This window comes from Vanellus vanellus (assembly GCF_965231255.1).
Source record: "Vanellus vanellus genome assembly, chromosome: 13".
Lineage (NCBI taxonomy): Eukaryota > Metazoa > Chordata > Aves > Charadriiformes > Charadriidae > Vanellus > Vanellus vanellus.
In genome coordinates this window covers 9,979,154-10,006,356 of record NC_138918.1, presented here as the reverse complement: position 1 = coordinate 10,006,356, position 27,203 = coordinate 9,979,154, and the positions used below count along the sequence as shown (strand labels likewise).

The following is a 27,203-nucleotide window of genomic DNA, read 5'->3' as shown; positions in this document are numbered from 1 at the left end:
GCAGAGGTGTTTCAGAGGAGACAGAGCCAGGCTCTGTCACCACTGTTGGCCACAGACAAGAGGAGGCAGTGATGACAAAGGAAATTCAGACTGGACATAAATGTTTACTCCATGAGGGTGGGCAAGCACTAAAACAAGTTGTCCAGGGGGGTTAGGGAAAATCCATCCTTGGAGATTTTCAAAACTTGACTAGACAAAGTTCTGAGCAACCTGATCGAGCTTTGAAGCTGGCCCTGCTTTGAGCAGCAGGTTGAACTAGATAAATGCTCAGAGGTCCCTTCCAGCTTCAATTATTCCATAAAATACCAGAAACAAACAAACAAAAAACCTGTAACTTTTTATGCTATGAACTTAACAACCTGTAATCTCTGGAAACTGAGTCCATAAAAATTCAAATCAGAAATTCGTTCCCAATTTCAGTAGTGAAGTAAAATTAACCAGTAAGCAAACCAAGGGATTCTACATTTCCAGCATCAAATGTAGAGTGACTCTTGGTAGAAATATACCCGAGACACACGAGACTCAACACAGCAGGCACAACCAATTTCAACACAAAACTTGTGAAAATCAAGGTAAGGTTAACAATCCCTCTGGTCTTAATTGCAATGATTCAGTTTCCTGCAACTTGTGTCTCAGAGAGCTGCACCCTGTACATGCTGCATAAAGAAGTGTAGACTACTCCCAGCTGCTGCAAGCATCAAGAAGGATGATGTTTTGGTTTTTTTCCCCTCGAAGGTCATGGGGGGCAGAAAATACGCAAGTTCTATCTCACAGGTCATATGAGCAGAAAATAAGGTTGACTTGAAAATTGTCACAGAGAACTTAAACCTCAGTTAAGCAACCATGTTGCCGAGGAAAAGAACTGTATTTTCACGACGACAGAAACAGTTCACAGGCTCAGATGTGAACCCACGTACTGGCATGCCTACAGCTGCTGAAATCACAGATTTTCATTCTGACTAGGGTACCCTTTTAAAATCTCCGGGGAAAGAATGCAAGGTACATTTCAATATGTTGATCTTTTAAAGAAAGCTCCAACAAGACCGTAGTATTTAACTTCTCATGGTTAGATCTCCTGTTTCATCACAACAGTGCCATATTCTCACATACTCAAGCAGGACTCTTCCTCTCCATGCAACATTCCATGCAACACTCCCATGATTAACAGATTGTCCCTAATATCAAAGCTCTGCCATGGTTGTACGCTGTATGGATAGCTGGAAGAGAGTTGTTTGCAGATATTCAAGACAGGTATGCACGCTTGTACAAAAACAGGGCTCCTCACTGCAGAGAGCTGCGATGCTCAGTACACTGCACACTGTACACTGGATTTGTTCCCAGACTTTAATGTACATACACATTTACACATCACTAGTAAAAATCTGTACACTTCACATTACAGTACATACGAGCCACCAGTTGCTAGCTAACACCAGAACACTGATGAAGCCCAAGACGACTGCCCTAAAACAGGCAGGGGGGCTAGTCTTCCCCTCCAGGGAAGTTTCTTTGGATTACACATTCTGACAAGACACTGCTTTCCAGAGGGGCAAGCGAAGAAGGTGGACCAGGTCCCAGAAATAGACCTGCAGCTTTTCTTCCTCCTCCAAGAGCTGTTAACTGCATTGTGCTTGCACTCCAGCTCGGGATGCCATGTGCTGGGATTTTCTGTCTGACTGCAGCATCATTTCTTCATCTTCATGTCTGCCTCGATGGCACAGCGACGCCCTCTGGTGCCACCGTCCTAGTCACAAGGCAAAGAAAAAGAGTTATGCAACCCTAAACATGAAACATTTCCTCCAGCACTCGGGGGAGGTAAGGAATTGTGCATCTGGTAACAACTTTTCATGCCTTCCACAGAGGAGAAAGGGAAGCTGTCCCTAAGAAGGCCTGCCTCCAGACCTACCTAAAATTCACTTGACACAGCACAGGCGCTGGGATTTGTAGCATCTCTGCACGCTGCTGGCAGCCAGGGCAGAGAGAGGCAACAAGGCTCTTGCCCAGACAGATGCTTTTGCAGCCTGTACAGTGCAGGCTTTCTCCTAAGTGGCAAATTCTAGCTTGGCTCTTAAGATGGGGAGAGGAAACTGCTGACTAACCTACCTTATCAGCTGCTGATCCCTATGAGAAGTGCTCCTCCAGTTGAGTGACCCTGGCACTAGCTCCCTAGTTTCTCCGTACAGCTCCTTTCCATGAGTAGAAGGCGAGCTGAGAGCTTCCTTTGATCCGCTGCCCTCTCCCTCTGGCTGACATGCTGACTCTCCCGGAGTACTCCTCTGTCTTTAGATATATGCGAGAGAAAAAAACAACTCTCCATCTTCCTCCCCTCTCTCCTCCCCGCAAACTCAGACACTCAGGGTTTCTCGGAGGGAATATTTTTCCAAACACTTCCAGATCACCACAGGCAGAGAGCAAGGTATTTCTGCAGAGTATCTTATTTCCTTTCTGGACCGTGAATGATAAAGGAGTACACAGCTGACTCCTCACGTTCCCAAGACCCTTTGTACTGTCTCGAATGTGCAGAAGGAGCAGCTGTATAAACATGAGTGATGTAAGAACTACAGTACTGCACCACTTGGTCTGTCTTCCCACTTACATGGAAAGAAAGCAGGAGAGAAGTTGTGGAAAAAAGCAAAGGCAGATGACAAAACGAGAACACTTGGAACCAGAAGAAAAGACTGAAGCCCCTCCCACTCACCCACGCTGAGAATAAGGGACTGAGATGTTTCTTCTCTAATGAACATGGTTGTACAGCCCGCAAGTTAAACACACACTGCTGCAATGCTAAGGATGCTGTGACAGTGCAGCAATCACCCAGACAAGGAGCAGAGCACACCACCAGCAGTACTGCAGTACCTGCTGGAGCCTTTCAATACTTACAAAGAGAGAGAGAAGGAAGGCAGGAGAGCCCATTGGGACACTGTCCTGTTAAAAGGCCAAACAGAAGGACTTATCAGATATCAGATATGGAAATGCACACACCACATAGAAGCACTGAGCCCACACACGAGCATAGAGAAACATGTGCCCCACTCCCCATCCCACATGGCATCAGTCTTATGCAGCAGGAACATCAAAACAGACAAAAGAGGGATACTGCGAGAGTCAGAATGCTAGGAAAGGGATATTCCCTCCTGAGCCGTGGCAGGGCCTGGTCTACCAAACAATTTCGGCACTGTGCAGTTGCCACTAGAATTAAGCAGTCAGTCCTTGCTGTCACAATGTTGTATGCAATAGCTGAGAGCACCTGAGGTCACTTAATCAAGTTTGGATGCGTCTTTACAGAAGAAAACAAACCTACATCACTTAGTTCAGAGCAGTGCGGAAGTCAAAGTTTCTCTGGTGTGTTTTACACAGCAAACCAGACTGGAGTGATTTCCTAGTTCTAAAAATCTGACTAGGAAGTGAAGAACACAGCAGAGGCTAGTCTTCCCACTCTCTGCACCTTCACCTTCCTGCCACACCATGCCTCTTCCAATACTCTGTTCATTTCCCTACATTTTTCATCACCTGTTTTTAAAAACAGGGAATAGAACTATTGAGATTACAGGAAAAACTCATGAGACCTGCCTCTGGGATAATGAACAGCTCCAGAGATGAAATCTAATCCACGGACACATTTAAAGAAAAATTTCTTCACAGGAAGATGGTGGAGCTACTGCAGTCTCAAAGAACATTCTGCCTATCTTTGGTATGGGAGCTTCATGCAGTATCTTGGGATTCTTCAAAAGATACCAAGTGCCCTTCCACAGGGTGCAGCATTCTCACCTTCTCCGAAGCATCTTGCTTGCGAGTGGAGTCTCGCCCACGCAGGCTCTTTGCACTAATCCCTGACTCTGATGTTTGCATGATCAGTTGTGTGGCCAGAAATTGCTGCAAGAAAACCACACTCTATTAAGATTCTCAGGCAAAACAAGCTCAGTTAGTGCGTGTCAGTTAGCTATCACAAACCACAGGCTGGGAATGATTGGGTCAGAGGCAGTTTCAGTTCCTTGTCTGCTGCTCAGAATAAAGTTCCCCCATTTACCTCAGAAACCACAAGTCCTGAGGAACTATAAAACCCCAGTTCAAACTCTGTTAGCCCTGTCAGTTGGGACATTCTACTTCACAAGAAATTTTAAATGACATATATTCACGGGACAGTGTTTCATGTACAGTTTATACCAGCATAAACCAGCACAGCCACCAAAAGAAGCAATCGCGTCCCCTGTCATTCACTATTCTTGTTGCTTGTTTCTGTTCCTGAACCACACCCTGGTTCTTGCTGGCCTAAGCATTTCCCTAAAGGAAACTAGATTTGAAATTGGTCTGGGCTGAACCTAAAAAACATTTTGCTGCACTAGTTTTAACTTATCCACAATCTAGTTCACCACAAACACTCTCACAAGAGAGATGCAGGGAAAGATGGGACTACTTCATTCAAAGACACTGTGAGTGAAACTGTGGTCCTACATCCAGAATTCTTTCCCTTACCTATGGACCAAGGCATACACTGTCCTGCCTGGCCTCAGCTCAGTACTTTACCTGGATCTGCTCCAGGACATCTCGCTGCATCTCCACAGCCATGTGGTACACATCATGGTCAGAGCTGTTGTACATAACTGCATTTTGAAACATCAGCATAATATCACGCTGGAACTCAGCTGTGGTTCGTATCAGCCCATTCTCAATGTTCTTTTTGATGGTAGATAAGTCCATTGGCCTATGAAAGAAATGCAGTCAAAATAGCAACAGAAATATTTAACTCTCTCCCCACTCTTTTGCAAACAGCCTTTGGTCTGTAACATGTTTAGTTAGGCCATCTATTTAATTTAGCCAATAGGTTCTCCCCCCCACAGGCTCTGTTCCTGAGTACCAAGGGCTCAGGTCAGAAGACATGAGCTGTTCAGCCGTTACCATGAATAGTAACAATGGCATGACAGATGCCTCAAGAGAAGCATTTGCCTTCTCCAGGCATCACTGAAGGAGACACTAAGGGGCTAGAGCTGCAGGCATTGAACTGTTTAGGAGAGATTTTGGGGGCTAGCAGGGGATTCTGGTGAAGAGTCCACTACCTGGGACAGTAAAAACTGTTAATTAAAGAAGATAGGTCTTTCGAATTTCAAGGATTAAATCCTACCCTTGGATAGAAACTGGGAGAAGCAAATCAGTCACATACCATCTTACTTATAAAAAATGTTCTATGTAAGTCCATGTACTTCATTCAAAGACAGGGCTACGTAAAGTCATGTATCTGTGACCGAAAACGACCCTTTTCTTGGGGAAACCTGTTTCTGACTGAATCATGCCAGAAAAAAAAAAAAATTTCCAAGTCTTGCAGTCTACATGGCAGCCAAAAACTACATCGTTCCTGCCAGAAATCCCAACACAAATAAGCAAATATACAGGGTTCTAATGGCAGAAGACTGCCGAGACTCACCTCTGCACAATACTGTGGTAGCCTGGTGCTATATCGTCAGTTACAGGCTGCAGGAAGACATTGGCATACCTGCAGAGAGAAGCAGTTCACTTAGGGCCTGTCCTTACGAGTAAATATTTGTTTCGTGCTCTCATGTTTATTTGTCTGCTACCAGTAACAGATATGATTCATCATCTCCCGGTACCAAGGCAGACGAACCTCTGAGATGGGAGAGTGGAGACTTGTCTAGGATTAGTCACTTCTTTCTGCCAGTTCTCAAGACATCAAACTCACCTGTGATTAGCTGCTGCTCTCCAAACTAGCATGATGGCTTTCTTCCAGATCTTCTGGGCCTGTATTGCTTCCTGGTCCTCACTGCACACTGAGCTGGGAAGAAGACAATAGGACTTCCTTTAGGAGTCTGCATACTGCCTCGGAGCAGAAACCTTATGGTTTATTTTGCCTTTGACATACCTACGCTAATCCATGCCAAAGACAGAAAGAAAAAAATGGAACCTGGTACTATGGTACTGTCTGCACTTGCACTTGTAAGCAAGGAGAATCAGATAAATCATCAACAAATTCCTCCTTCGGACCCACTCAGTCAGCAAACCAGAAATGAGAATCCTACGCTTCCTCACAATAGCCTGGGATTTGCACCCGTGTGCCTGAGAGCTTCACTGATACTCACAACTGTGAGGAGGCTGGGCTGCTGGGGATGGAGTCGGCAAGCGTGTGAGACTGTAAAGGTGCATTATGGACACTGAAGCCATCATCGCTCTCACTCACAGGGGGTTCGTTATCCATCTCTGATAGATATCCCTCACCCTGATCTTCTTCTTTGGGTTCCTCCAAACTGGCAGCCTCACTGGCACCATCCTCATCATCCTCTTCACCCTGCCCATCCTGAAACACAGAGTTCATGAGTCTGCACAATCAGCTACAGCAGCAACTGAGAGCCTCCAAAGCAACTATGGTTCAGCAAGCAAAGTGATTTTCTTGCTACAGCTGCTGACAACTGTACAGGCACTTTCACAAAATCCTGGTTACTCTATCCTGCCCTGCCTCCCCCTGCAGAAACAGAAACACACATATACAAAGCTTTATAGTGCCTGAAGCAATCTACCCTTCAGCCCCAACTTCAGACTGCCTGATCCTCTTCTCAGTGCAGAAAGCTGAATGCAAGCTTCGCTTTTCAGTACATGTGAGCCAGGAAGCAGCAGCAGTGAGATGTTACTAGTAAACCCAAGATGACTACAACCAATACAGAATTACCTTCATCTGACTCCTAAAGAGGGCTTGGGCCTCCTCCTTCATTGACTCTGTGAAAGAAAGAAAAGCAGAAAGGTTGATTCTTCAAAGCAGTCTTTCCTAAAAAAGCTCCTGCACCAATGCCTACTGTCCTGCAGTAATTACCACTGTTCCTACATGTATCTTTTCTCCCTCCTCCCCAAAAAACCTGAACCAGATCACTGACATCTATCCAGCTAATAATGTTGCATGTAAAAGATTTCCTAGCTGAATTAAGTTACCTGACAGCTCAAATTTGTGCTGAACATCAGCCTGTGAGGAGTCTTCACTCACATTTGGGACTTGTGGAGGGGATGAATCATCATCAGGTGGGGTCTGGAGGGAAGAGAAATGCACAAATCTAGATGTTTGTGTCAGCTTACTTCAGTGAAGGTGTGGGCACATCTCACTCAGCCTAACCTAACTCAAGGCAGTGAAATTCACTGAGCACCTTCCCAACAGCAAGTCTGCACATGGGCGGGGGGAGATACATAAAGGTACTGCCTAAAGCAGAGAGCTTCTCTGCAGATCGAACAGATCAGCAGCATGACTCCCAAGAAAACAGTCAAGTCACATTCATTGAAGGGGTCACCTTCAACCCAGCAGTCATCCTTCCTCTAAACTTCTTTCCTACCTGCCACAACTGCTCCCTTCTTTCCCCACACCAGTTTCAGACAGCCTCTCTGCTCACATACCTCCGTCTTCACTGTATTGTGTACTGCATCTTCTCCCTTTGTTGATTCTATCTCGATTTCAGAAGTCTCTCCTGCTGCCACAGCTGCTCTTTGATCCTCTTCTACCTCTTGACTTCTAAGCTCTGGTGTTTCCGTCACTCTTGCAGTTGCTGGTATGGTTTCCTCAGGTCCCAGCTGACTCTGCTCCTGCTCAGCAGGTTCTGTCTTTATTTCTGATCCCAGCTCTCCAATGCCCATTAGGTCTCGAATTCCCTTTGCCTCTGGCTCCTCACACTCCAGTCTCTCTTGCTTCACAGTCACAGACACTTGGGGTATTTGGGCCTGTTTCTCATGCTCCTGACGAATTGAGTGTTCCCACGGGCCAGGCAGGGTCTGAGGGTCATCAGTATCTTCACAGAAAGATGACAGAGCAGCTTCAACAACTGCTGCATCCAGGACTTCAGGGTGGTCATCTACCTTTATTGCCAAAACAAACACACAGCAGTGCAGGCTAAAGTCAGAAAGAGGGATTTAAAAAAAAGTTCATGTTATTTGGTAATGAGACAACTGTGGAAAACCTGGTGTACTGGGTTTACAAAGTTGCCTTTCGCAGGCAGACCGGTATCACTCCCTGTGGAGTCTCCTGTGAAGCTTCAGTTTCACAAATACAGCACTCCTGGAAAGTATGGTACAAGCAACGCTCATCTGTCTGCCAGAGACGTGACCCAAACCCTACCCAACATGAGGATGAAAAGAGATTTCTTTCTGCACTCTGAAGGAGCACCAGGCTAAATGTGGCAGACTAGCAGCAGTGGTGTTGTAAGGTCATTTCCTATTGATCTGGACAACGATGGTGAGAAAGCGCATTTTAGAAGTTACTTCTTGCTTGTTTAAACTATCTAAATTGGTGAACAGTAATCACTTGAAATTAACCTAACTAGATGTGGAGCAAAAGGCACTGGCACTCTGCTTTGCTCGTTTACCTTGTCCTCAATGATGGCTATAATATTTCCAACAGTATCGAAGTCCAGCTCTTCCCCCGTATAGGACACTGCAATATCCATTTTCTCAGCCAAATCCAGGTCTTCTTTCCCATCCATGCAGTGATCTTTGGAAGATCCTGCAGTGCTGCCAGCCCCAGAACCCAGGCACTCTTTCTTGATGGAGTCAATGATCATGGATATTTCACTGCTGTCCATGGACACTGTCACGGTATGGGAATCAGACACTGCCTCCATGGAAACACAGGCTTCTGGCTGACTCACTGCACAAGGATGAGAGTGACAATCAGAGACCAATCTGGAGAAGTCACGCCCACATAAACAAGTACTGCAGTGGCTAAGACCGAGCACCAACCGCAAGTATCCCAGGCCCACCCACAACAGCATGGCTTAGAAAAATAAAAGACAAATACGTGTTTGCTTTCCCACAGTAGAGACAAAGTGAGATTCCAGCCCTTGAACCACAATCCAGCAACATATCATTAGCACCCTCACCCCCACCCAGCAAGTCCTGTTTAAAACCATCTGTTTATTCCAGAACCCAGCCGTAACTGTCCTTCAGCAAGGATGGCGAGTCTGAGGTGATAAAAGGCCAGCTGAGAGGTTGCTGGGTGCTGATCCCAAGGGAAGTTCTGCTTTCCAGCAGTGTATGAGCTACGAGTGCGTAGTTCAGGAACGCACCTGTGGCTACGCTTTCTGGAGCTGCAGCTGGTGGCACAACGGATGGTGCTGACAGCGTGGGCATCATGACAATGGTTGCCTGGGACACAGGCTCTACGGGGGGTGGCAGGAGCTTAGCTTGAGGTTCGCTGGCAACAGCGGAGAAGGAAGCAAGAGGTGAGGTGAACTGTGCAGGACCAGCTTCTAAAAGCCGGGAAAGCGTAGGAGCACCTAACAGAGAGTAGAAGGGAAAAGCACATGAGCAAGAAGCAGCCACCACTGAAGTCCACAAAGCCACCACTGGGCTCTTCACTGTCTGGTGGCTTCTTCTGGGAAAAGACACTGAGAAATACCTATAAACAGTCCCAAAAGCTATACAGAGAACCTGCACCAAAAATGCATGACTCCTTTGTGTGTGCAACCTGAGACAGAATCATGCAGACTATGGGACACCATGTTCAACATTAAGGGCTGGCCAGGCTAAGCCACACATGCAGAGAGATGCCCTTCCAAAGGCTCATCCCAATACAATCACGGGATATCCAAAAAACAGTGCTGAGAGAGCCACACAAGGTAAGCAAAGACAAACAGTCATCACAGGAGCTGGAAGGGAGCAGAGGGGATCTCTTTGCAGGTCTTTCCTGAAGAATTCCTCTTATATCAAAGGCTGCCACACACCTTGGCTGTAACTTCCAGTGTGACTTTACTGAACTGTCTGGACCAAATTAACAAGTCTTAAAGAACAGATATGGCTAAGGAAAGTGAGATTATTTGTATGGAATTATATATGAATGAATGGCACAAATCCTAAGCTCCAGACAATGTGACTAAACCACTGGTTAGCACAAGCTGAGAAGAAACTCCACCTTAGGCAGGTTGTTCTGACAAGGCTCAATGCAAAGACTCTTGCACTGTCCCTCTCACCCCCTTCTGTGGAACTCACTCTGGAGCTCACAGTGCACTGTGGTCTAATCCTCAACAGACCTCTAAACTAAAGCAGAGGTAAGACACTTGAGTTCTCCAGATTCACAGGGAGCTGCAGTTTGACACACTAGGAATTGAATATTAGACCAATTTTCCCCCAACTCCCTGTCAACTAACCCTTTATTTCTACACTGAAATACCTGGTATTAGCCAGTCAAAACCACAAAACTAGAATGCATGGACCAGGATTGAATCAAGTCTAATCGTTTCAGTAATTTTAAATCAAGGCACTCTTTCTTCTGTAAGGATTAGAGTCGTCTTAAAAAAAAAGTAGGGATGAGAGGGATGAGGGTACAGAAACAGGAATACAACTCATAGAGTCCCCAAAACCAGCCAGGCTAGATGTCCTTCATCTCTCTCCAAAGAGAATTCATAGAATAGTCTGAAGGGACATCTGGAGGGAGAACCGTATAGGGAGATTCCCGAGTTACCTGAAGCAGCAGGAGATGCAGGGACAGCACCAGGTGCCGACTGCATTTCCCCACTGTGCAGCACTGGAAGGACGCTTCCTACCTCCAGCAGGACTCCTGAGCTGTTCATGTGACCAGAAGCCACTGCCATTTCATTTTCACCAACCTGCCAAAGGAGGACACAACTGAAGTTCCTGAAGAAACCATCGCATCAGTGATTCTCTGCAAGATATGCACCTCCATGAATATGTCCATCATTTGCTGTCTTAGCATTTCTTTGGCATTTTTTGTCCAGTCCAGTCCCTGCCTGAGGCCTCTTATGCAAGTGTACAACATGAGAGTCTGAAACTAGTTGTTCTTCAGCTACAATACAGCTGCAGTGCCACCTTCCTTTGAAGTTAGGCCAAATACATCTCCTGCTTTACTTTAGTTCCTCTGTTCAAGGACCTCACAATCCTTGAAACATACCAGTCTCTCTACTCCCTGAGATGGCATAGCATTACCCCTTATTTTGAGTTGAGGGAAACTGAAGCACCAAGAAGGAAATTAACTCCATCAAGGTCACACAGTAAACCCATGACACACCTTGAAGCAGATATAAACCAGTCCTGTCAATAGAAAGAAAACCCAACCTTTCACAGCCATTATCTTTCCTTGCTCCACCCTATGTTACATTGCAACCTGCAAACAGAGAACCCACTGAAGATTTACCCAAGCTAACAAATAGAAAAGACCCCAAATCTGACTATTAAAAAAAAAAAAAGAGCCAACAGCAATAAACCTATTGCATCACACAAGCACTAACCCAGGGAATCCATACCACAGGCAGGCTGATGGCTGCTATTTTCAGACTGGGCTCTGAACAACGTCAACAATGTCGCCCTCCTAAGGCTTCCAGAGTCACTAACACTAGAAAGGTCAAAGTGGCTTGTCATCACAGTGATTTTAGTAACTGTCTACAACTACAAGAAGACCGAAGCACTTCAATATTGGTCATAAACCCCATTAAAGGACTCCCTACTCCTATGCTAAGACCCATTACAAATACTGAAACTCAACTTCCTGCCAAGATGTAAAGACGACTTGTGAGCCCAAAGTAGGTATCACCAAGACCACCTCCATGGAGACTGATCAGGATGATGCTGACTAACACGCTCCTCCCCTGGGGAAAACGACTTCCTCTAGCAAAACCTGCAACTCCAACTCCTTACAACAGAAGGGAGATAGCCAGTCTATATGTGCTGAATGATTCCTGCAATCCTGCACGCACAGTACTAGCAGGAAAGGGTCCCATCTCTGTGGCTCACAGGGGTAATTATATCTGTCAGATATCTATCACTTCTGTTGGGACTCTCACAAAAACTGTATGTTTTTAAAAAGCCTTTGCAGCTCCCCCTTTCTCAGTGGGAGAGTCTGGAGCAAATTGTTTGTGTGCTTGCATACATGAGCAGAGAGCTCCATACCAGCCTGGGGCTTGTGGGCAGGAGACTGCCCTTCTTCAGCAGCTCTGAGAGCAGAGGGGAAGGAGGCGGAGTTGCTTTTTGTCCTAGCATCTTTTTCTGGGGTGAATCATCAGTGACTGGGGTCATGGGGGCATCCAGGGGAGCAGAGCCTGGAGGGGTGTCAGGGATTCCAATGAAGGAGGCAACTGGGGTGCTGGGCAATGTCCCTGGAGTGACCTGAGAAAGAGAAAAACCACACTGTTCAAAGCCACACTCCACCACACGGACTAGCCCCACTTGCTCCTTCCCCCAAGAGCATTGATCCAGCACACCACAGACACCTACTACATTCACTCGCTACACCTACTCCAGGCATATGCTTTCACCCTTTCCCTGCCCTGTAGTGCCATTTCCCAGGCACACACAGAAGACTGCCTGGCCATCCCACTGACGCCCCTACATAGCCTTTGATCCAGGCACCTGATTATCACAGACATGGAAGAGGACATGTATCTCGAGCAGCACTGTACATCAACCACACTAAAGCACTACCACGGCAAAAAGTCTGCAAAACAAGGCAAGGGCTTCTCCCCAGGCTCCTGTTCCATGATGGATGCAGAGCCCCATGTCCCAAGCTGGTCCTTCTCTCTTACCATGGGAAGCATCCTTACCCCTGGACTGGCCTCATCCACAGCGGGCTGAGACAGTTCTCCCAGAGCATAGTCTCCCCCTGGAGAGGTTGAGCCTGCAGGGGAGCGAACCATCACACCCGTTAATCGTCGTGGTGGATTCTTAATGGCCTGACGAGCTGGAAGAGAACAGGGAAAAAAAAGAAAAGTGAGATTTCATGACTTCATCTTGGACAGTCCCTGAAAGTTACCTCTGACTTTATCCTAAAGAACCCTAAGAAAACAATTTATATTGTAGGAATTTCTTGCCCCATACTAGGCTCAGTTCACAAATAATACTAGCATTGGGTAATGCATTTTAATTTCAAATTTCCGTAGCAGTTGGTTATTCACCACCTCCCACCACTGGTACGGTAGTTCACTGAATCGCCTCAAGAATTACACATGAATTAAAGATTCAGAAGAAATCTCTCTTCCTTCTATCTTCAGACAATAGTAAAACTACAGGAAAAACAAAAGGGGTGAAAAGCCTGACATTCTAACAGAGAGCTCCTTGCTAATCCTGCTTCCTCTTAGATATGCCTTTTCTACAGAATTTACTCCCTTCTCAGAATTCTCTGCATTTTGCCCTGTTACAATTACAGTGCTGGAAAGGGAATATCATCTTTCTTTCCAACTCCTAGGGTCAACGAATCTTCCTGAACAGGTCTTAACAAAACTTAAATATTTCCCAAATATTCCTACGAACATATACATCTCTCCCTGAGGAGTAAGGAAGTTCATTTCCAGCTTACCCTGATAGGCAGCATCTGTAGCCTTCCTCTTGACTTCTGCCTCCTCCTCCTCCATTTTTTTCTTTCTGCATACAGAACCAAAACCTTCTGTCACACAGTGTCCCACTTCCTCTTAGTTCCTCCTGAAGCTTACTGACCCCCACCCCACTATCTTCAGACAACAATGACCTGCCTCTGTGGACTCAGACTCAAACCCTCTGAGGAGGGAAGCAGAGTCAGAGGCCAGTCAGTGAACAACACACTTGGCAGGAAACTTCACTTCCAGCTGATTATCAAAACAGAGAAGGCAAGCATGATGTTGCAAGCCACCATCAAGCTCTTCACAGAGAAACTCCAAAAGATGTTCTACACAAGCTGGTGCCCTCCCTATCTAAACTAAGTCCACCCTCAGAGGACGAAGCGTCTGCCCAGCTGCCCTGTTTCTCTCTCCCAATGTACGTGGAGCAAGAGGTGTCTGACAAACACCCAGTGTCAGGCAACTACAACATCAGAAGAAAGCATAACATTGAAATAATTAAATAACCCACATCATAATCTCATTGCACAGCTCCTCCAGTCTGTTATCCATGTGTCCAGCCTGGATCAGCTCTGCGTCCTTCTTGAGTTGCCTGTAATCAGAAAATCTTCTTACTTACTTACCACTGCACAATATGCCCTAAGTAGCATTTTCACCCCAAGCACCATCACACTTATGCCACATTTTCAAGACAGGACTCTCAGGTGCACAACAACTTAATGCCTCTGCCACATACCTGTATTTCTCCTGTGTTTCTTTAATCATTTTCTTCAACTCCTCAACTCGTTCTGCAGTCAGTTTCCGCACAATAACATCTTCCACAGTTTCCACAACTTCTCCCTTCTCACCACGTTTTCTCCTACAGAAAAGAGAAAAACAAAACAGTTCAAACACGAAACACAGAAAACCCCAGTTCTCCTTTCATAAATGGCTGGTGTTATCATTCCTGACACAAACACGGACAAAAAAAAAAAAAAAAAAAAAAAAAAAATCAACCTCCTCTTCCAATTTCTCTTACTGGACAGCACAATGTTCAAACAATCTCTTCTGAAAAAATTATCTAATTCTTAAATGCACCCAGTGTTAAAGACTTCAGGAATAGACCAAAGATGCAAGCCCACTGCAAATTCTCAATCTGAAAAAAACAATCATTCAATTTCAGAGAAGATTCTTACTACCCAGGAAGAAACATATTTTTTTTCCTCAGTAACTCTATTAGGTCCTTTGTCTTTGCAACTCTAGTGCTGAAAATCATTCAGCACTATCACAAACAAATACTACTTTTAAACATCCCGCCTTTAATTTAAATTGATGTGAAGTCTCAAACCAAAATGCCTGGATTTAGGAGTGAGAAATATCTGAGACCACAAAGCTGTAGTGATAGCATTGAGAAGAAAATTGTAAGAAACCACTGCAAAACAGAAACAAATACAAAATGTTTCCCTTTCTCACTCTTGCTGTCTTTTTTACCCCTATTCTGAATGATAATTTTATGTGTAAAGCTTCTGATCAATTAGACTAATATGTAGTGTTTTATTTCAGCCAAATAAATGTTTCTTTTTGCTGCATTAAGTCCCCAAATGCACACTGCAACTTACAAATGGAGCTGTGGCAAAGGGGCCCCATTCACCCTGCCATATATTGTAATGACAGTAGGGGCACATGGAAGACAGTAACAAGTACACAGTGACTAGTTTTAGATGTAATAGTGGAATACTCTGGTCTTATGAAAAAAGGAGACAAGATAAGGTGACATGGGAAGCATGTTCTAAAAAATACCTTGGGCTTGCCAATCTTTCCCACCTGCCATACCCTGATGCCCCTGTCCACCCATGCCAGCTATCACAACTGAATTCCCTTGTTCCTGTATGCTCCTTCTGGGAGGAGCACTATCAAATCCTTTGCTGTAAGAATTGACAAGTCCACCCAAAATTGCTGCAGACTGCACTTGCTTCAGACTTTGTACTCACTTAGGGGTCTCTGTAGTCTCCAAGAGCTCTGAATACTGAGATGCACAGTGCTAAGAAGAAACAAAGAAAGTCAGAGGATGTTGAAGAGTCAGCGTCAGCAAACGCCTATCAACAAAGCCTACAGGGCACTTACTCCTACTTCAGCAGTCTAACATTTTATGAACATATCTGACAGTCTTCTCCAGTTTCCCCCATGGCTATAATTTAGTGTAGCTCAAAGTGAAGAAGCATATCCACTCTTCTACTCTCACACTGCCCAGGCTGATCTTCAAAACAAAGCTAAAGAACAGACGTTCCCAGCTAACAATTTAGAAATCAAAGCAAGCAACCACAATTAGGAAAATTGTAGCTGTAACCTTTCAGTCTGTGAACACGAATCAAAAATATTTCAACGGAGAAGACAACATAGCATTATATCAAGGCCAGTTTCACAGGTTAACAGAAACAGTAAGCAACATAAAACCCCAACTTCTCCTCCCTTGATTCTCTTAATCTCTTTCTGTCCATTATACAACAAAAATCCCTGGTGCTTGCCAAACAGCAGGACACACCAAAATACATGGGCATCCACAAATTCCCGGGGCAAGGAATTCCACAGCTTAATTACATGCCTTGTAACGAACAATCTCTTCTGGTTTGCTTTGAACCTGCCTCCTGATAGTCTTACTTAATACCCTTTAAATCTTGTACTGGACAAAGCACTGAACAATTAATCCTTACTCATCCTCAACACGGCACTTCTGATTGTGCAGACATCTGTCATATTCCTGTTACTCATCTCTTTTTTTCATGTCTTTGATCATACTCGTCTTTTTCTTAACTTTATCCAACTGTACTGTAAGCTCAAATTTAATTTCAGAAACAGGAAAAAGTATTTAATTTAAAGAAAATTTATTTTTAAAAATAAATTTTGTTATCCTTTTTAAAATCAAGAAATACATTCTCGCAGGCAGCTGTTTTACATATCCCACGCAGAACTAATTTTTTCCAAGATTCATGTGTCAGTATCTTACCTTTTGAGAAAACCAGTCAGGTGGGCGTCCTGGCTCTGCAAAAGGTTTGATAGCTCTGCTGACTGAAACCCTGCAGGAGAGAAATGGCAAGTCACTGTCAACTTACTTTCTTCCCCAACCAACATGCAGAGAAAAGACCCTGACCTGTTCTGACATTCAGCACTGAATAGCCCCCATAAACACTGTGAACTTGACAATATAGAATTGTTATGTTTGGGAATTATCCAAGTACAGCCCTTGGAATCAAAAATATTTACCTGCTCCTAATTAACACCAGCTTCACTCTGTTGCTTTGAAAAGCAAGTTTCTAGCTTCTGATGACACCATTACATTTCCACAAAAACTTTACTTTGGTGAGGGGAAAAAGGCAGCAAAACAGAGTGATAAGTGCAAAAGCAATGCACAGGAGTCTTGTTAAATATCCGCCTTGAGTCCAACTCACCTCTTCCAATTTTTTATGTTGGAATAACATTACTCTTTGTTCTGATTAATACACTTCTGTTTTCACGTAGTAAGTTACAAAAGAAGCAAAACGATTGTCAAGGTACACCTCTAATATCTCCATCTCTGATAGCCCAATTTTGTTTTGAACAGAAAGCAGAACTGTTTATGACTAGCTGTTGCCCAACAAACTGGCATGGTGAAAAGCCACACACCGGTACAGCGCACAGCCCGTGCTTTGCCCTGGGATCCCGGGAGTTCTGTGCCTGTACAGACCCAAAGGCAGAGCAGCGCCAGGCCAGCTCAGCGCTACCATACCACAGAGCCCTCGCCTCGCCGCGCTGCCTTACCAGTTCTGGTCCCCGCTCCGCATGACGGACGAGGCCAGGCAGAGCTTCTCGCGGATGGACCAGGGCTCCGTGGGGCCGGCGCTCAGCAGCTTGTGCTCTGCCGGGAGAGGGGAGTGAGTGCAGGGGCCCGCCGCGCCAGCGCCCCGGGGACACGGCGCCTGGAGCCCCGCCCCCTTCAACTGACCCCACCCACGCCCGTTAGCCCCGCCCCCCTGCGGCCACACCAACCGTAGCCCCACCCCTCCGCGGGTCCGTTGGCCCCGCCCCCCTCGCGCCACCGTTGGCCCCACCCCCTCCCTTCGGCACCGCTCAATTCTCTTCAGGACGTTCCCCTGCCCCCTCCCCGCCCCAGCCCCGCCACCGCCGCCGCTCCTTCTCCACCACCCACCCGCTCCCCGCCGCCTCTCTCGATGGGCCCCGCACTCACTCCCCGTTCCCGCCGCCATCTTCCCCGCCCGGCCCGAGGGAGGCAGGGCGGAGCCGCACGCAAAGCCCGCCGGGAGGCGCACGCCCTCAGCCGTCCCCGGGCGCGCGGGGTAGGTGGGGTGTACCTCGAGCGCTCAGGCCCCGCCTCTTGCTGCCCCACGGCGGGCGCTGATTGGCGGCCGTGCGGCCGCGGGTCCTCATTGGCGGAGCGGGCAGGCGGCGAGGTTTGAAACCCCAACAGTAGGCGCCGCGCGGACCCCAGGTGGACGCGAGGCGGTGGTGGAGCGGTGAGCGGGCCCGGGCCCGGGTCTGTGTCTGTGCGAGGAGCGGTGGTGGCTCTGTAGAGGTCTGCCAATGTGAGGGGAGCGTGGGGGGGTGTCTGCGGGGAGCGGTGGTGGCGGCGGCGATTTCGTGTGTGTGCGGAGCAGGCCTGCGCGGCAGTCTGTGCGTCTGTGGGCAGGCCCCGCGTGGTGGTCTCGGGTTGGGGGGAGGCGTGTTGTGAGGGGCGGCCTGTGTGCTGTGTGGAGCAGCAGCTCTGTGTGTGGGGTCCCGCGTGTTGGTCTGTGTGCGTGTTGTGTCTGCCGGGTCCCATGTGGTGGTGGTGAGGTCCTATGTGATGATGGTGTCTGGATGCATGGAGGGGTTCAGCGTGGTGGTCCGTGTGTGTAGGTGGTGTTGGTGTGGGTGCGTGTGGGTTTGCAGCGGCATCTGTGTGTGTGTAGAAAGGCTTCCATGTGGCAATCTCTGTTGTTTTTGTAGGGTTATGGTAGTGGTGGCAGACTGTAGTGGGGTGTACGTGTGGGGAACAAAGCTTGGACTCCCAGAAGACTGCTGTAGCGTTACCCCATCATCACTGTGCCTCTTTATCTCCAGGAGCTGTGTGAGACACGATGGCGCAAGCACTTGCCTCCCCAGGACTGTTCTCTGATGATGATGCTGCAGCCTCTCCTGTTCTTGAATCCACAGCAACAGGGTTTGGAGCTGGTGTGTGCAAGGACCTGCTGTCAGAGTTCTCTGCCATCTCTCCAAACCTGCAGGGTTCCCAGCAGGTGAGGTTGGAGCTCTTCTGTCACACACAGGGCAGTGCTTTAAGTTGTGGCTGCTGTGTCTCTGTACAAAGCTGTGCAGGGCCAGCAGAGGCTCTTCAGAAGAGGCTAGAACAAAATGTTGCATTGGGGCGAGCAGTTCCTGTTATGAGCAGTGTACTGTGAAGGGCACAGTCAGTAAGTGCATCTTAACATGGTGCCTCTCAGCGTGGTACTTGGTCTGGGGGCTGGTTTCGGTGTCAGGACTTCAGGTTGTGGTCTGATTCACCAGATAAACAAAAGAAATGCTGGTGTGCTTGGAAATGCCTAAGAAAGCTTCTGGCATTGCTGGGGATGTGGGGACCAGAGAAGTGTCCATTTGTTGCTGAACACTAGTTAGAGTAGCCCCATGTGTGTTCCATGCTGTGGTTCCTGTTAGTGTTCTGACCGATGGTTGTATACTACTTCTCTGGCTACTGTGTTTAACCTGTGCTGACTTTGCAGGCTGTAGCTGAAGACAATGATGGAAAATTAAAGGTGTATCTGAGAGTTCGACCCCTGAAATCTACAGAAGTGGAAAAAGGGGAAGACCAGGTGAGACGCTGAATGAAGCAGCCTCTGAGCTGTTTGCCTCCTTTGCTGTCTATGCTATGGCCCCTTGTAAGCCATCGTGGTGATGGGGTTTTATTTGTCCTTTAGGGCTGTGTCTGCATTGAGAATTCGGAGACCCTTCTTCTAAAAGCCCCTAAGGACTCCTTCACCATGCGGAGCACAGAACGTGGAGTGGGGCAAGCAGCGCACAGATTCTCTTTCACCCAGGTAGGTAACTGGGACAAACAATCCATATGGAAGTTTTTCAAGCTTAGACCAGCCTTGAAACTCGAAAAGCTGGCTTACTAATACACACTGATTCCAATGCACTGTGTGAACTATGTAGTCTCGTACAATCCTCTCAACTTAGGTTTATTTCTGTTGCTCTTTCCTTAGTTTTTCTCTTTTTAAGCTGATCCTGACAACTTTTTCAGCAGCAAATGCTGAACACGTTTTATTCATGAGGCTCTAAACACACTAGGGGCTGCAGGCTATCAGATGTTACTGGATCAAGCAAATGAACAGCTTGTTTTTGTAGGGGGTTTGGACTGGAATGACTGGTGGGTCTGATGTTCATGATGTGGCGGTAGTGGAGGGAACAAAAGACTACGTAGTATCACTTGAACAACCATCAGCAGTCAAAACATAAAGATCTACCTGAGGCCAATTTTCATGTGTCTTGTTTGCAGATCTTTGGACCAGATGTGGGGCAGAAATTGTTCTTTGATGAGACAATGAAGCAGGTGGTAAAGGATGTACTGAATGGACAGAACTGGCTGGTTTACACCTATGGCATCACCAATTCGGGGAAGACTCACACTATTCAGGGTAAGGAAAGCACTAGGTGTTAGTAGCCTGTTGGGGGAGTTGTCTGCTTCTATGTGTGAATCCTCAGCTTGCTGCTGCTGTTCTTCCTTTAGGAAGCAACAAAGATGGGGGGATTCTGCCTCGCTCCTTGGCGGTCATCTTCAACAGTGTGGGGGACCGGCTGTACCAAGCCATGGATTTGAAGCCTTCCCTCTCCAATGAGGTGGTCTGGCTGGACAGCAGGCAGGTGCGACAGGAAGAGGCCAAGAAGCAGACCATGCTGCGAGGGGGTCAGTGGGAGGTAAGCATGCAGCTTCTTGGAGGCTTAATAATAATAATAATAGGGAAAGGGTGGTGCCATACTACATGCTCATGTTTCCTTTCAGGAGGCGCTGTTAACACCACTGAAGAGGAGTCATAGTGCCGAATCTCAGCTCCAGGCCACCACCAGTGGCAGTTTTGACAGTGGAGTTGCTGGCCTCTCTTCATCTAGCCAACTCACCAGCCATTCCGACATCAGCCAGACAGAAGGTATTGTCTGGAAGCCTGTTGTGTACTAACTGCTTCTTGTTATTGGAGGATGTGGGGAGAAAGGGTGATGGCTATTTAGATTCTGTGTTGTGGTTAAAGCAGCAAAGATGCAGTATTCTCACAATTTTCCCTTTGAAAGACAGGATGTTGAGGCTTAAGAACTTTGTACATATGTCTTGCCAACATATGAAGAACTTGCCACTGCATAAGAACTCAAGTCTTGTGAAATGAAAAGTTACTTGATACCCACTGACTTCATTCATGGGATATAGTTATTGACCAGCTGAATGCCATGCAATGGGCATAGCTGGGAAGCAGGGCGCTAAAGTACCACGTTGCACAGCGCACTTGCACTCAGACTTTCAAACCTAGGCACTTCCAGCTGATTAGGTATCCAGAAGCATGGAGTGACTGAGGTAACAAGGACTAAAACTACACTTATACTGGGAAAAGTTCCTGTTTGAAATATCCCATATATATAAAGTCCTTACACAGATGAGGATACTGTCAGAAGAAACCTTAAGCTGTCTGACTGGGGACAGGCATTAGTGTAGGTCCAAATTGGAGGAGGTATGTAGAATAGACTTGAGTCTGGGGTAGTTCTGCTGATGAGATGCCTCGGTCTATAGCTAAGGATTGATTCAGGTTGGACCTATGAAAAGTTGCAATCATGATTTTTTTTTTTTTTTTCTCCTTTATCTTTTCCCCAGAACTGGGCCCTCGCTGGGCTGACTTGGATCGTATTTCACTCACCAACACAGGAGATGTGCAGTTCTCCATCTGGGTCTCCTTCTTTGAGATTTACAATGAGTTAATCTATGACTTGTTAGAACAAGGTTTACCTGGTCAGAACCGCAAGAGGCAAACACTGCGGCTCTGTGAAGACCAGACTGGCAACCCCTATGTGAAAGGTAGATTTGCCTGAAAGATGTTTTTAGTGGCCTGTTAGGTGGATCGTACTTGAGGTGGGTGGCTTACCACTGATGTGTTGGGGAGCACGATGTCCTCTGTGGCCCTTCAGAGGTCTCTGTCATCTGGATTATGGGAATGTTAAGTTTGTTAATGTCAAGAAAATGCAATGGTGAAGTTGGGGCTGAGATAATTATCTTTCTGCGGTCTCCTAAATGTCTTGCCCAATGTGTGTCTGGTTTTCCAGATCTGAACTGGATCAATGTATGTGATGCTGATGAGGCCTGGAAGCTTCTGAAACTGGGTCGGAAAAACCAGAGTTTTGCTAGCACCCACATGAACCAGAACTCCAGTCGCAGGTCTGAAGGAGGAGACAGAAATACAATTCTGAGGGGCTTTTAAAGGTTGCATTTCCCTTTTAAAATATCTGCATGTTTCTTTACAGTCACAGTGTCTTCTCCATTCGGATTCTGCACTTGCGAAGAGGTGGCAGTGAAGTTGTTCCAAAAATCAGCGAGTAAGTTTCATGCTCTCTAGAATTTGGGGGTGTTCTCTGCAGACTCGACTTTTGTCTCTCATGTGGGTATGGGAAGTATCTTGAGCAAGGTCTTGTTGAAAGTACTTGGAAGGAGTAAATGTTCCCACTCTTAAGTCTTGGAACTCACTGAGGAGTTTGTGAGGAATGCTGCAAAGTACAACTTGAGGTAGTTCTCAGGCTTTTTGAATGAAGTAAATGAAGTAAACGTGAGTAACTCTGCCCTTGCAGCAGGGATGATTTGAGTGATGCCGATGCCTGTTCCTGGGATGTAGTTATCTGGAAACGGGTTGGCTCAGTACCTGGGAAGTGGCTGTCCTGAGGACTAGCAAAGGATCATTGAACTTGACACTGCAAAGCTCATGTTGGTGTTATCTTGTGTAACACCTACATTTAGGGTAGGCCTTTCTGTCCAGCAATAGCCCATACACCCCAGAAGATCTTTCTATGCCCCTATGCAGAAGCTGGGAAGGCGAGCAGGGTGTCTGAATTGTAAACCTGGATAGAACAGGACAAACCTGGTAGGTCATGTATCGCATCACCTGCTTTTTCTTTAGGTTATCCCTGTGTGACCTTGCGGGGTCAGAGCGTTGCAAAGACCAGAAAAGTGGGGACCGAATGAAAGAAGCAAATAACATCAACACTTCCCTCCACACACTCGGTCGCTGCATTGCTGCCCTGCGCCAGAACCAGCAGTCCAAGTGAGTATCCAGAACTCCATAGGGAGCATGTGGGGAGACTGTTTTGCTTTCTCATGGGCTTACTCTTGTCTCTCCCCATAGATTGAAGCAGACTGTGGTTCCCTTCCGGGACAGCAAGCTAACCCGAGTGTTCCAGGGTTTCTTCACTGGACGTGGGCGCTCTTGCATGATTGTCAACATTAATCAGTGTGCATCTACATATGATGAAACTCTTCATGTAGCCAAGTTCTCGGCCATTGCCAGCCAGGTAAGTAGCACACACCAGGATCATGACATGCTCAGGATATACCCTGCTTCTGTCAGAATGGACCCTTTCCATCACAAACCAGGGGCAATACTTGCAAGCCTTCCCTATGCTTCTCCAGTGGATTATTACCTTTACAGTTATCTCCAGATTCTGCTAAATTGAAAGGGTTGACAGGTTGCAGAGGAGTGCCATGTTTAAAGACTACACAACTTCCAGGCTTTGTGGACTAGTACTGATGGCCTTTTCCCTTTCAGCTTGTTCAGGCACCTCCCACAAAGCTGAGACTTCCATCCATCCAATCAATCATCAAAGAGCATAACAGGCGAACCAGCCAGGGTCTAGGGGCAGCAGCAGAGGAAGAAGCAGAATCAGAAGAGCACAGTGAGGATGAAGCAGATGTCACCATGTATGAGAAGGAGGTGGGTTGTGATTGGTTTTACAGCCTTTATGGATGGAGGGGCAAGAACATGACTTAGCTTTGGCCTGGGAGGTGTCGCTGGAGCTCAGCACTGTACCAAGAGATGACAGAGAACCTCAGAAGGATATGGGACCCAGGAAGTTGGGAATCCATGAGGAAACCATTCCACAGTTGATCTAAATCTGAAGCACTTGCTAAATTTAGAAACACTTTGTCATCTGTGGAACGGGGACAGTGAGAACTCGGGTGCAGATCTATATTCCCTACTCTGCAAGGGAAATCTAGAGAACAGGAAACATACGAAGAAATGGATAAATTAAGGAAAAACATCAAACTTCCTACATACTCCAAGTAGCCAGCTTGAATAGCTGAAGGATTAAGATGGAAGATATACCTACAGAGACCTGAGTTGTAATGCGTGAAGGTAGCAAATGCAGGTGCAGCCCTGGGCACTGCAGTAGGGCAAGCTGCTCTGGAGACAGCTCCATGTGGAGTGCAATGTTTAAGCCATCTCATGGGAGAGGAATTAAGAGCAAACCTGGCAACTTCTCTTTCCAAGTGACTTAAGAATCTTAAGAATCTTAAACCTAGATCACCCCAGCCTACGAATATGGGATCAGCTAGCTCCTTCTATGTCTTAATCCTGTTGTGAAGTGTGGGCAATGGAGTTTGTGTCCTTCTTGCAGGACTTGTTGCGTGTAGTAGAAGCTGCACGAGAACTGCTGGTGCAAGAGCGGCGAGAGAAGCTGCAACTAGAAATGCGCCTCCGTGAGGAGATCTGCAATGAGATGTGGGAGCGCATGCAATGCAAGGAGCAATGGTGCAGGTACAGTTTATGCTGATCTCTTTGTTCAGGGTGAGCCACAGTACTAAGAACTGCCAGACCCTGACATGTAGATGTTTGTTCTCTTTGTAGCCAATATGTGGATGCTCAGGAGCGGATGCTGGAGGAACTGTATGAGGATAAACTGAATAATCTGAAGGAGTCACTAACCGACTATTATCAGGATGAGATCCAGGTTTGTTCAGGGCAATGGAATGACATCAGGAAAGTGGCAGTGGGTTGGGAGGGGACTCAGGGTATTTGAGTCCAGGAAGGTGACTTACACAAAATGAGAGGAAAAAATTTACTTTTTGTGATGTTATTTGATAGTGTGATCTGCAATTTTCACTTCTCATCTACTACTTTATGTAGTTCACGAGGCTTTCTAATTTTCAGCCCTTAATCTAGAAGTTAATGTGCAACCATTCTGACTTTTCTATTTGTTCAATGCGATTCTCTCCCCTTTTACTCTTTTTGCTAGTGGCTTGCTTTGCACTCTTCAGATTAACACAAGTTCTGTGAACTTCTCTTCTTACTCTTTAGTTATGGTGATGGGTTTAGGCCTGTCTATATTTTTCATGCTATGGCATTTGAGTGGCCCCTGAGGCTTGTTGCAGAACTCTCAGAAGATGCCAACTTTCAAAAAATATCCCGTCTTTAGAGGCTGGAAAAAAGTGGTTTAGGCTTCCAGGAAATGGGTTCACTGTTTTCAGTTAAAGGACATTAAAGTCTGGGTCCAATGTGTGAAATGTGTGATTGTGAGAGCCTCCTGGAAGACAGACATTGAAAGTTTCAGAAAAGCTGTGTTAAGAAAATCTTCTTTGAATATTTGAACAAACTTGCTTTTTTAAGGAGCGTGATGAGAAGATTGAGGAGCTCCAAGTTGCTCTACAGGAGGCAAAACAAAAATTGGAGAGCTTGGATACTAAGCAAAAAGATTCGGTGCAAGGCTTGCGCCGATCAAAGCGAGTGGCTACCTCATGTGCTCTGCAACAGGAGCTGGCAGATACTAAAGCCAAACTGGAGCAATGTCAAATGGAGTTAAATACCGCAACAGCAGGTAAGGCAGTGATGCTGGACTGAACTGTGCCCAACCAATCCCTGCAGAGGGTTAGCGATGCTTTTTTCAGTAGGGTACACTGGATTCAGACATCCTCTAACCACTATTCTGAGTTGTAAATGATGAGAACAACATCCTGGGTGGACAGGGTTTCACTTCATTTTCACATGAAAATGGACTTTAGGGCAGGATCCATCTCCCTGTTCAAGTCCTAAATTCCCTTTGTGTAACTGAAAGGGAGAAGCCTGGAATGTTTGTGCATGTCTACACAAACTCAAAGCTTTTCTCAGCTTGCCTGTGGCAGCTTGTCTCAAGAGAAGTCCTGACTTCAGAAAAACTTAAAGCTTATGAATATACTGTTGCTCACTACTTTTTTTTTTTGTCTGTTCCTAGAGTTGTGCAAGTACCAGAAATTACTGGAGCCACCTCCCTCTGCCAAACCCATTACGGTGGATGTAGACAGGAAGCTGGAGGATGGTCAGAAGGTAACTACACCTCTGTGTTACAGAAAGGAATGTTTGCAGGGCAAACTGGTTGCCAGTTTAAACACTGTTTGGAGCTGCTGTCTCTGGGTTTTAAACAAATGGTTGAAGTTGAAATGTGTCTGTTGAAAACAAACCCTTACTAGAGATGTGGAAGGTGTTGGTATCTGTGATCCCAGTGTCCCTCCCTCAGGGGGGAACCTCCCTCAGTACTGCATGTCTGAATTACCCTGGAATGGCTTTGTTTACAGAGCAATGTCAAAACTAGCTGTTGTACTAAATCTTTCTCTACTGCAGAATGTGAGATTGCTGCGTTCAGAATTACAAAAACTTGGGGAGTCTCTTCAGTCTGCAGAGAGGGCGTGCTGCCACAGTACAAGTGCAGGGAAGCTTCGAGAAGCCCTCTGTACGTGTGATGACATTCTAGCTCGACAGGTAATGTGTCTTGTTGTGGGCTGCAAGGGGATTTAGTCTATGTACTTTGCCATAATCAGCAGAATAACCTAGGTTCTTGTGGCTGGAAATAAAAACTACTTATTTTCTAGACACACATCCTCCATTACATTAAGGGAGCTATATTGCTAATTTTTTCAATGAATCAGTCGGACTGCATATTTAACACTCTCCAAATGAGACCCAAATTGTTCCTGTTCAGTTAACTGACAGCCTGCACTTAAAGTAGGAGAATTCAGAGTTCTCGTTTCCTTATCCACTTCGCTCTATCACAGTTGCTATGGCAGCATGTTTGCAGCAGGATAGATTCAGCTTTTTCCTAGCCTTACTGTCCCTATTTTGTTATTGAACTGCTATGCTGCTGACAGTAGAAGCTTTTATGCATGGCCTTATTTAGTACACCAGTTAGTGAATTTTGGCAAAGACAGTTTATCCTCTTCAGTTCATAGTAACCAGGGAGTTAGGCAACTTGTCATATCTTTATATATGTATTGCTTTCCCTTTCTCAGGACCAAACACTTGCAGAACTGCAGAACAACATGATGCTGGTAAAACTAGACCTGCGAAAGAAAGCAGCTTGTATTGCTGAACAGTACCACACTGTGCAGAAGCTACAGGCTCCTCCAACATCTACCTTAAAGAAACGGTTCTGTGCCAACAGGGAAAACCTACAACCTAATCAACCTCCTGGTAAAAAGCCCTTCCTGCACAACCTTCTGTCATGTTCAGCTACCCGTCCTGTTGCTGGCAGAGGGTGGCAACTTCGTTCAGTTGCTCAATGACTTTTTCACAGAGACCCCTGCCCTGCTATTACTGGGAACAGGTGGCAAATCCAATATAATAGCATCTATTTTTCTTTGTGTGCTTGTTTATTGTAGCTGCTTGAGAGCTTATGTAAACATTTTTGGATGTGTATGGTTAAACTTTTAATCAATACCAAAGTGGACAAAATGACCTTTTGTAGTTTAAACAATACAATGAGGAAAGTCTTTAAATATAAAATAATGCAGATGACAAACTTGTTTTAACAAAAGGACAGTTAGAAGTGAGTTCTCATCTTCAACTATGTTGGCACATAATTAAAAATAAGTTCACAAGATCCTCCTTGAAATGTATTTTCCCC

At 46.2% G+C, this 27,203-nt stretch overlaps 2 protein-coding genes across 2 annotated transcripts; one reads left to right on the top strand and one right to left on the bottom strand.

The window, feature by feature from the left end:
• Window positions 1-1,326: 1,326 nt before the first annotated feature.
• On the bottom strand, window positions 1,327-17,528 carry BRD8 (bromodomain containing 8). Its single transcript, XM_082489768.1, has 22 exons — window positions 17,500-17,528; window positions 17,073-17,169; window positions 16,282-16,351; window positions 15,269-15,318; window positions 14,035-14,157; window positions 13,810-13,890; window positions 13,283-13,347; window positions 12,531-12,667; window positions 11,881-12,096; window positions 10,439-10,583; window positions 9,045-9,254; window positions 8,346-8,626; window positions 7,384-7,839; window positions 6,931-7,024; window positions 6,674-6,720; window positions 6,090-6,304; window positions 5,693-5,785; window positions 5,420-5,488; window positions 4,525-4,702; window positions 3,769-3,873; window positions 2,881-2,925; window positions 1,327-1,744 (listed from the first exon to the last, which is right to left on the bottom strand). Exons 1-22 carry the CDS (start codon window positions 17,516-17,518, stop codon window positions 1,685-1,687), a joined length of 2,856 nt encoding a protein of 951 aa, XP_082345894.1. The 5' UTR covers window positions 17,519-17,528; the 3' UTR covers window positions 1,327-1,684.
• Window positions 17,529-18,388: 860 nt separating this feature from the next.
• KIF20A (kinesin family member 20A) lies at window positions 18,389-26,905 on the top strand (the record flags this gene model as incomplete). Its single annotated transcript, XM_082490033.1, has 18 exons — window positions 18,389-18,547; window positions 19,028-19,117; window positions 19,223-19,342; window positions 19,804-19,942; window positions 20,035-20,222; window positions 20,308-20,452; window positions 21,163-21,363; window positions 21,609-21,720; window positions 21,807-21,878; window positions 22,454-22,597; window positions 22,679-22,844; window positions 23,099-23,263; window positions 23,949-24,088; window positions 24,179-24,281; window positions 24,938-25,145; window positions 25,539-25,630; window positions 25,925-26,062; window positions 26,590-26,905. 18 exons carry the CDS (start codon window positions 18,389-18,391, stop codon window positions 26,860-26,862), a joined length of 2,655 nt encoding a protein of 884 aa, XP_082346159.1. The 3' UTR covers window positions 26,863-26,905.
• Window positions 26,906-27,203: the final 298 nt, after the last annotated feature.

Excerpts from the sequence above, each read along its gene's own strand:
- BRD8 (XM_082489768.1), bottom strand. Across the intron at positions 6,721-6,930 it reads GCACAAATTTGAGCTGTCAG|AGTCAATGAAGGAGGAGGCC; the intron begins GTAACTTAATTC and ends TTTCTTTCACAG. Across the intron at positions 3,874-4,524 it reads ATGTCCTGGAGCAGATCCAG|CAATTTCTGGCCACACAACT; the intron begins GTAAAGTACTGA and ends GTTTTCTTGCAG.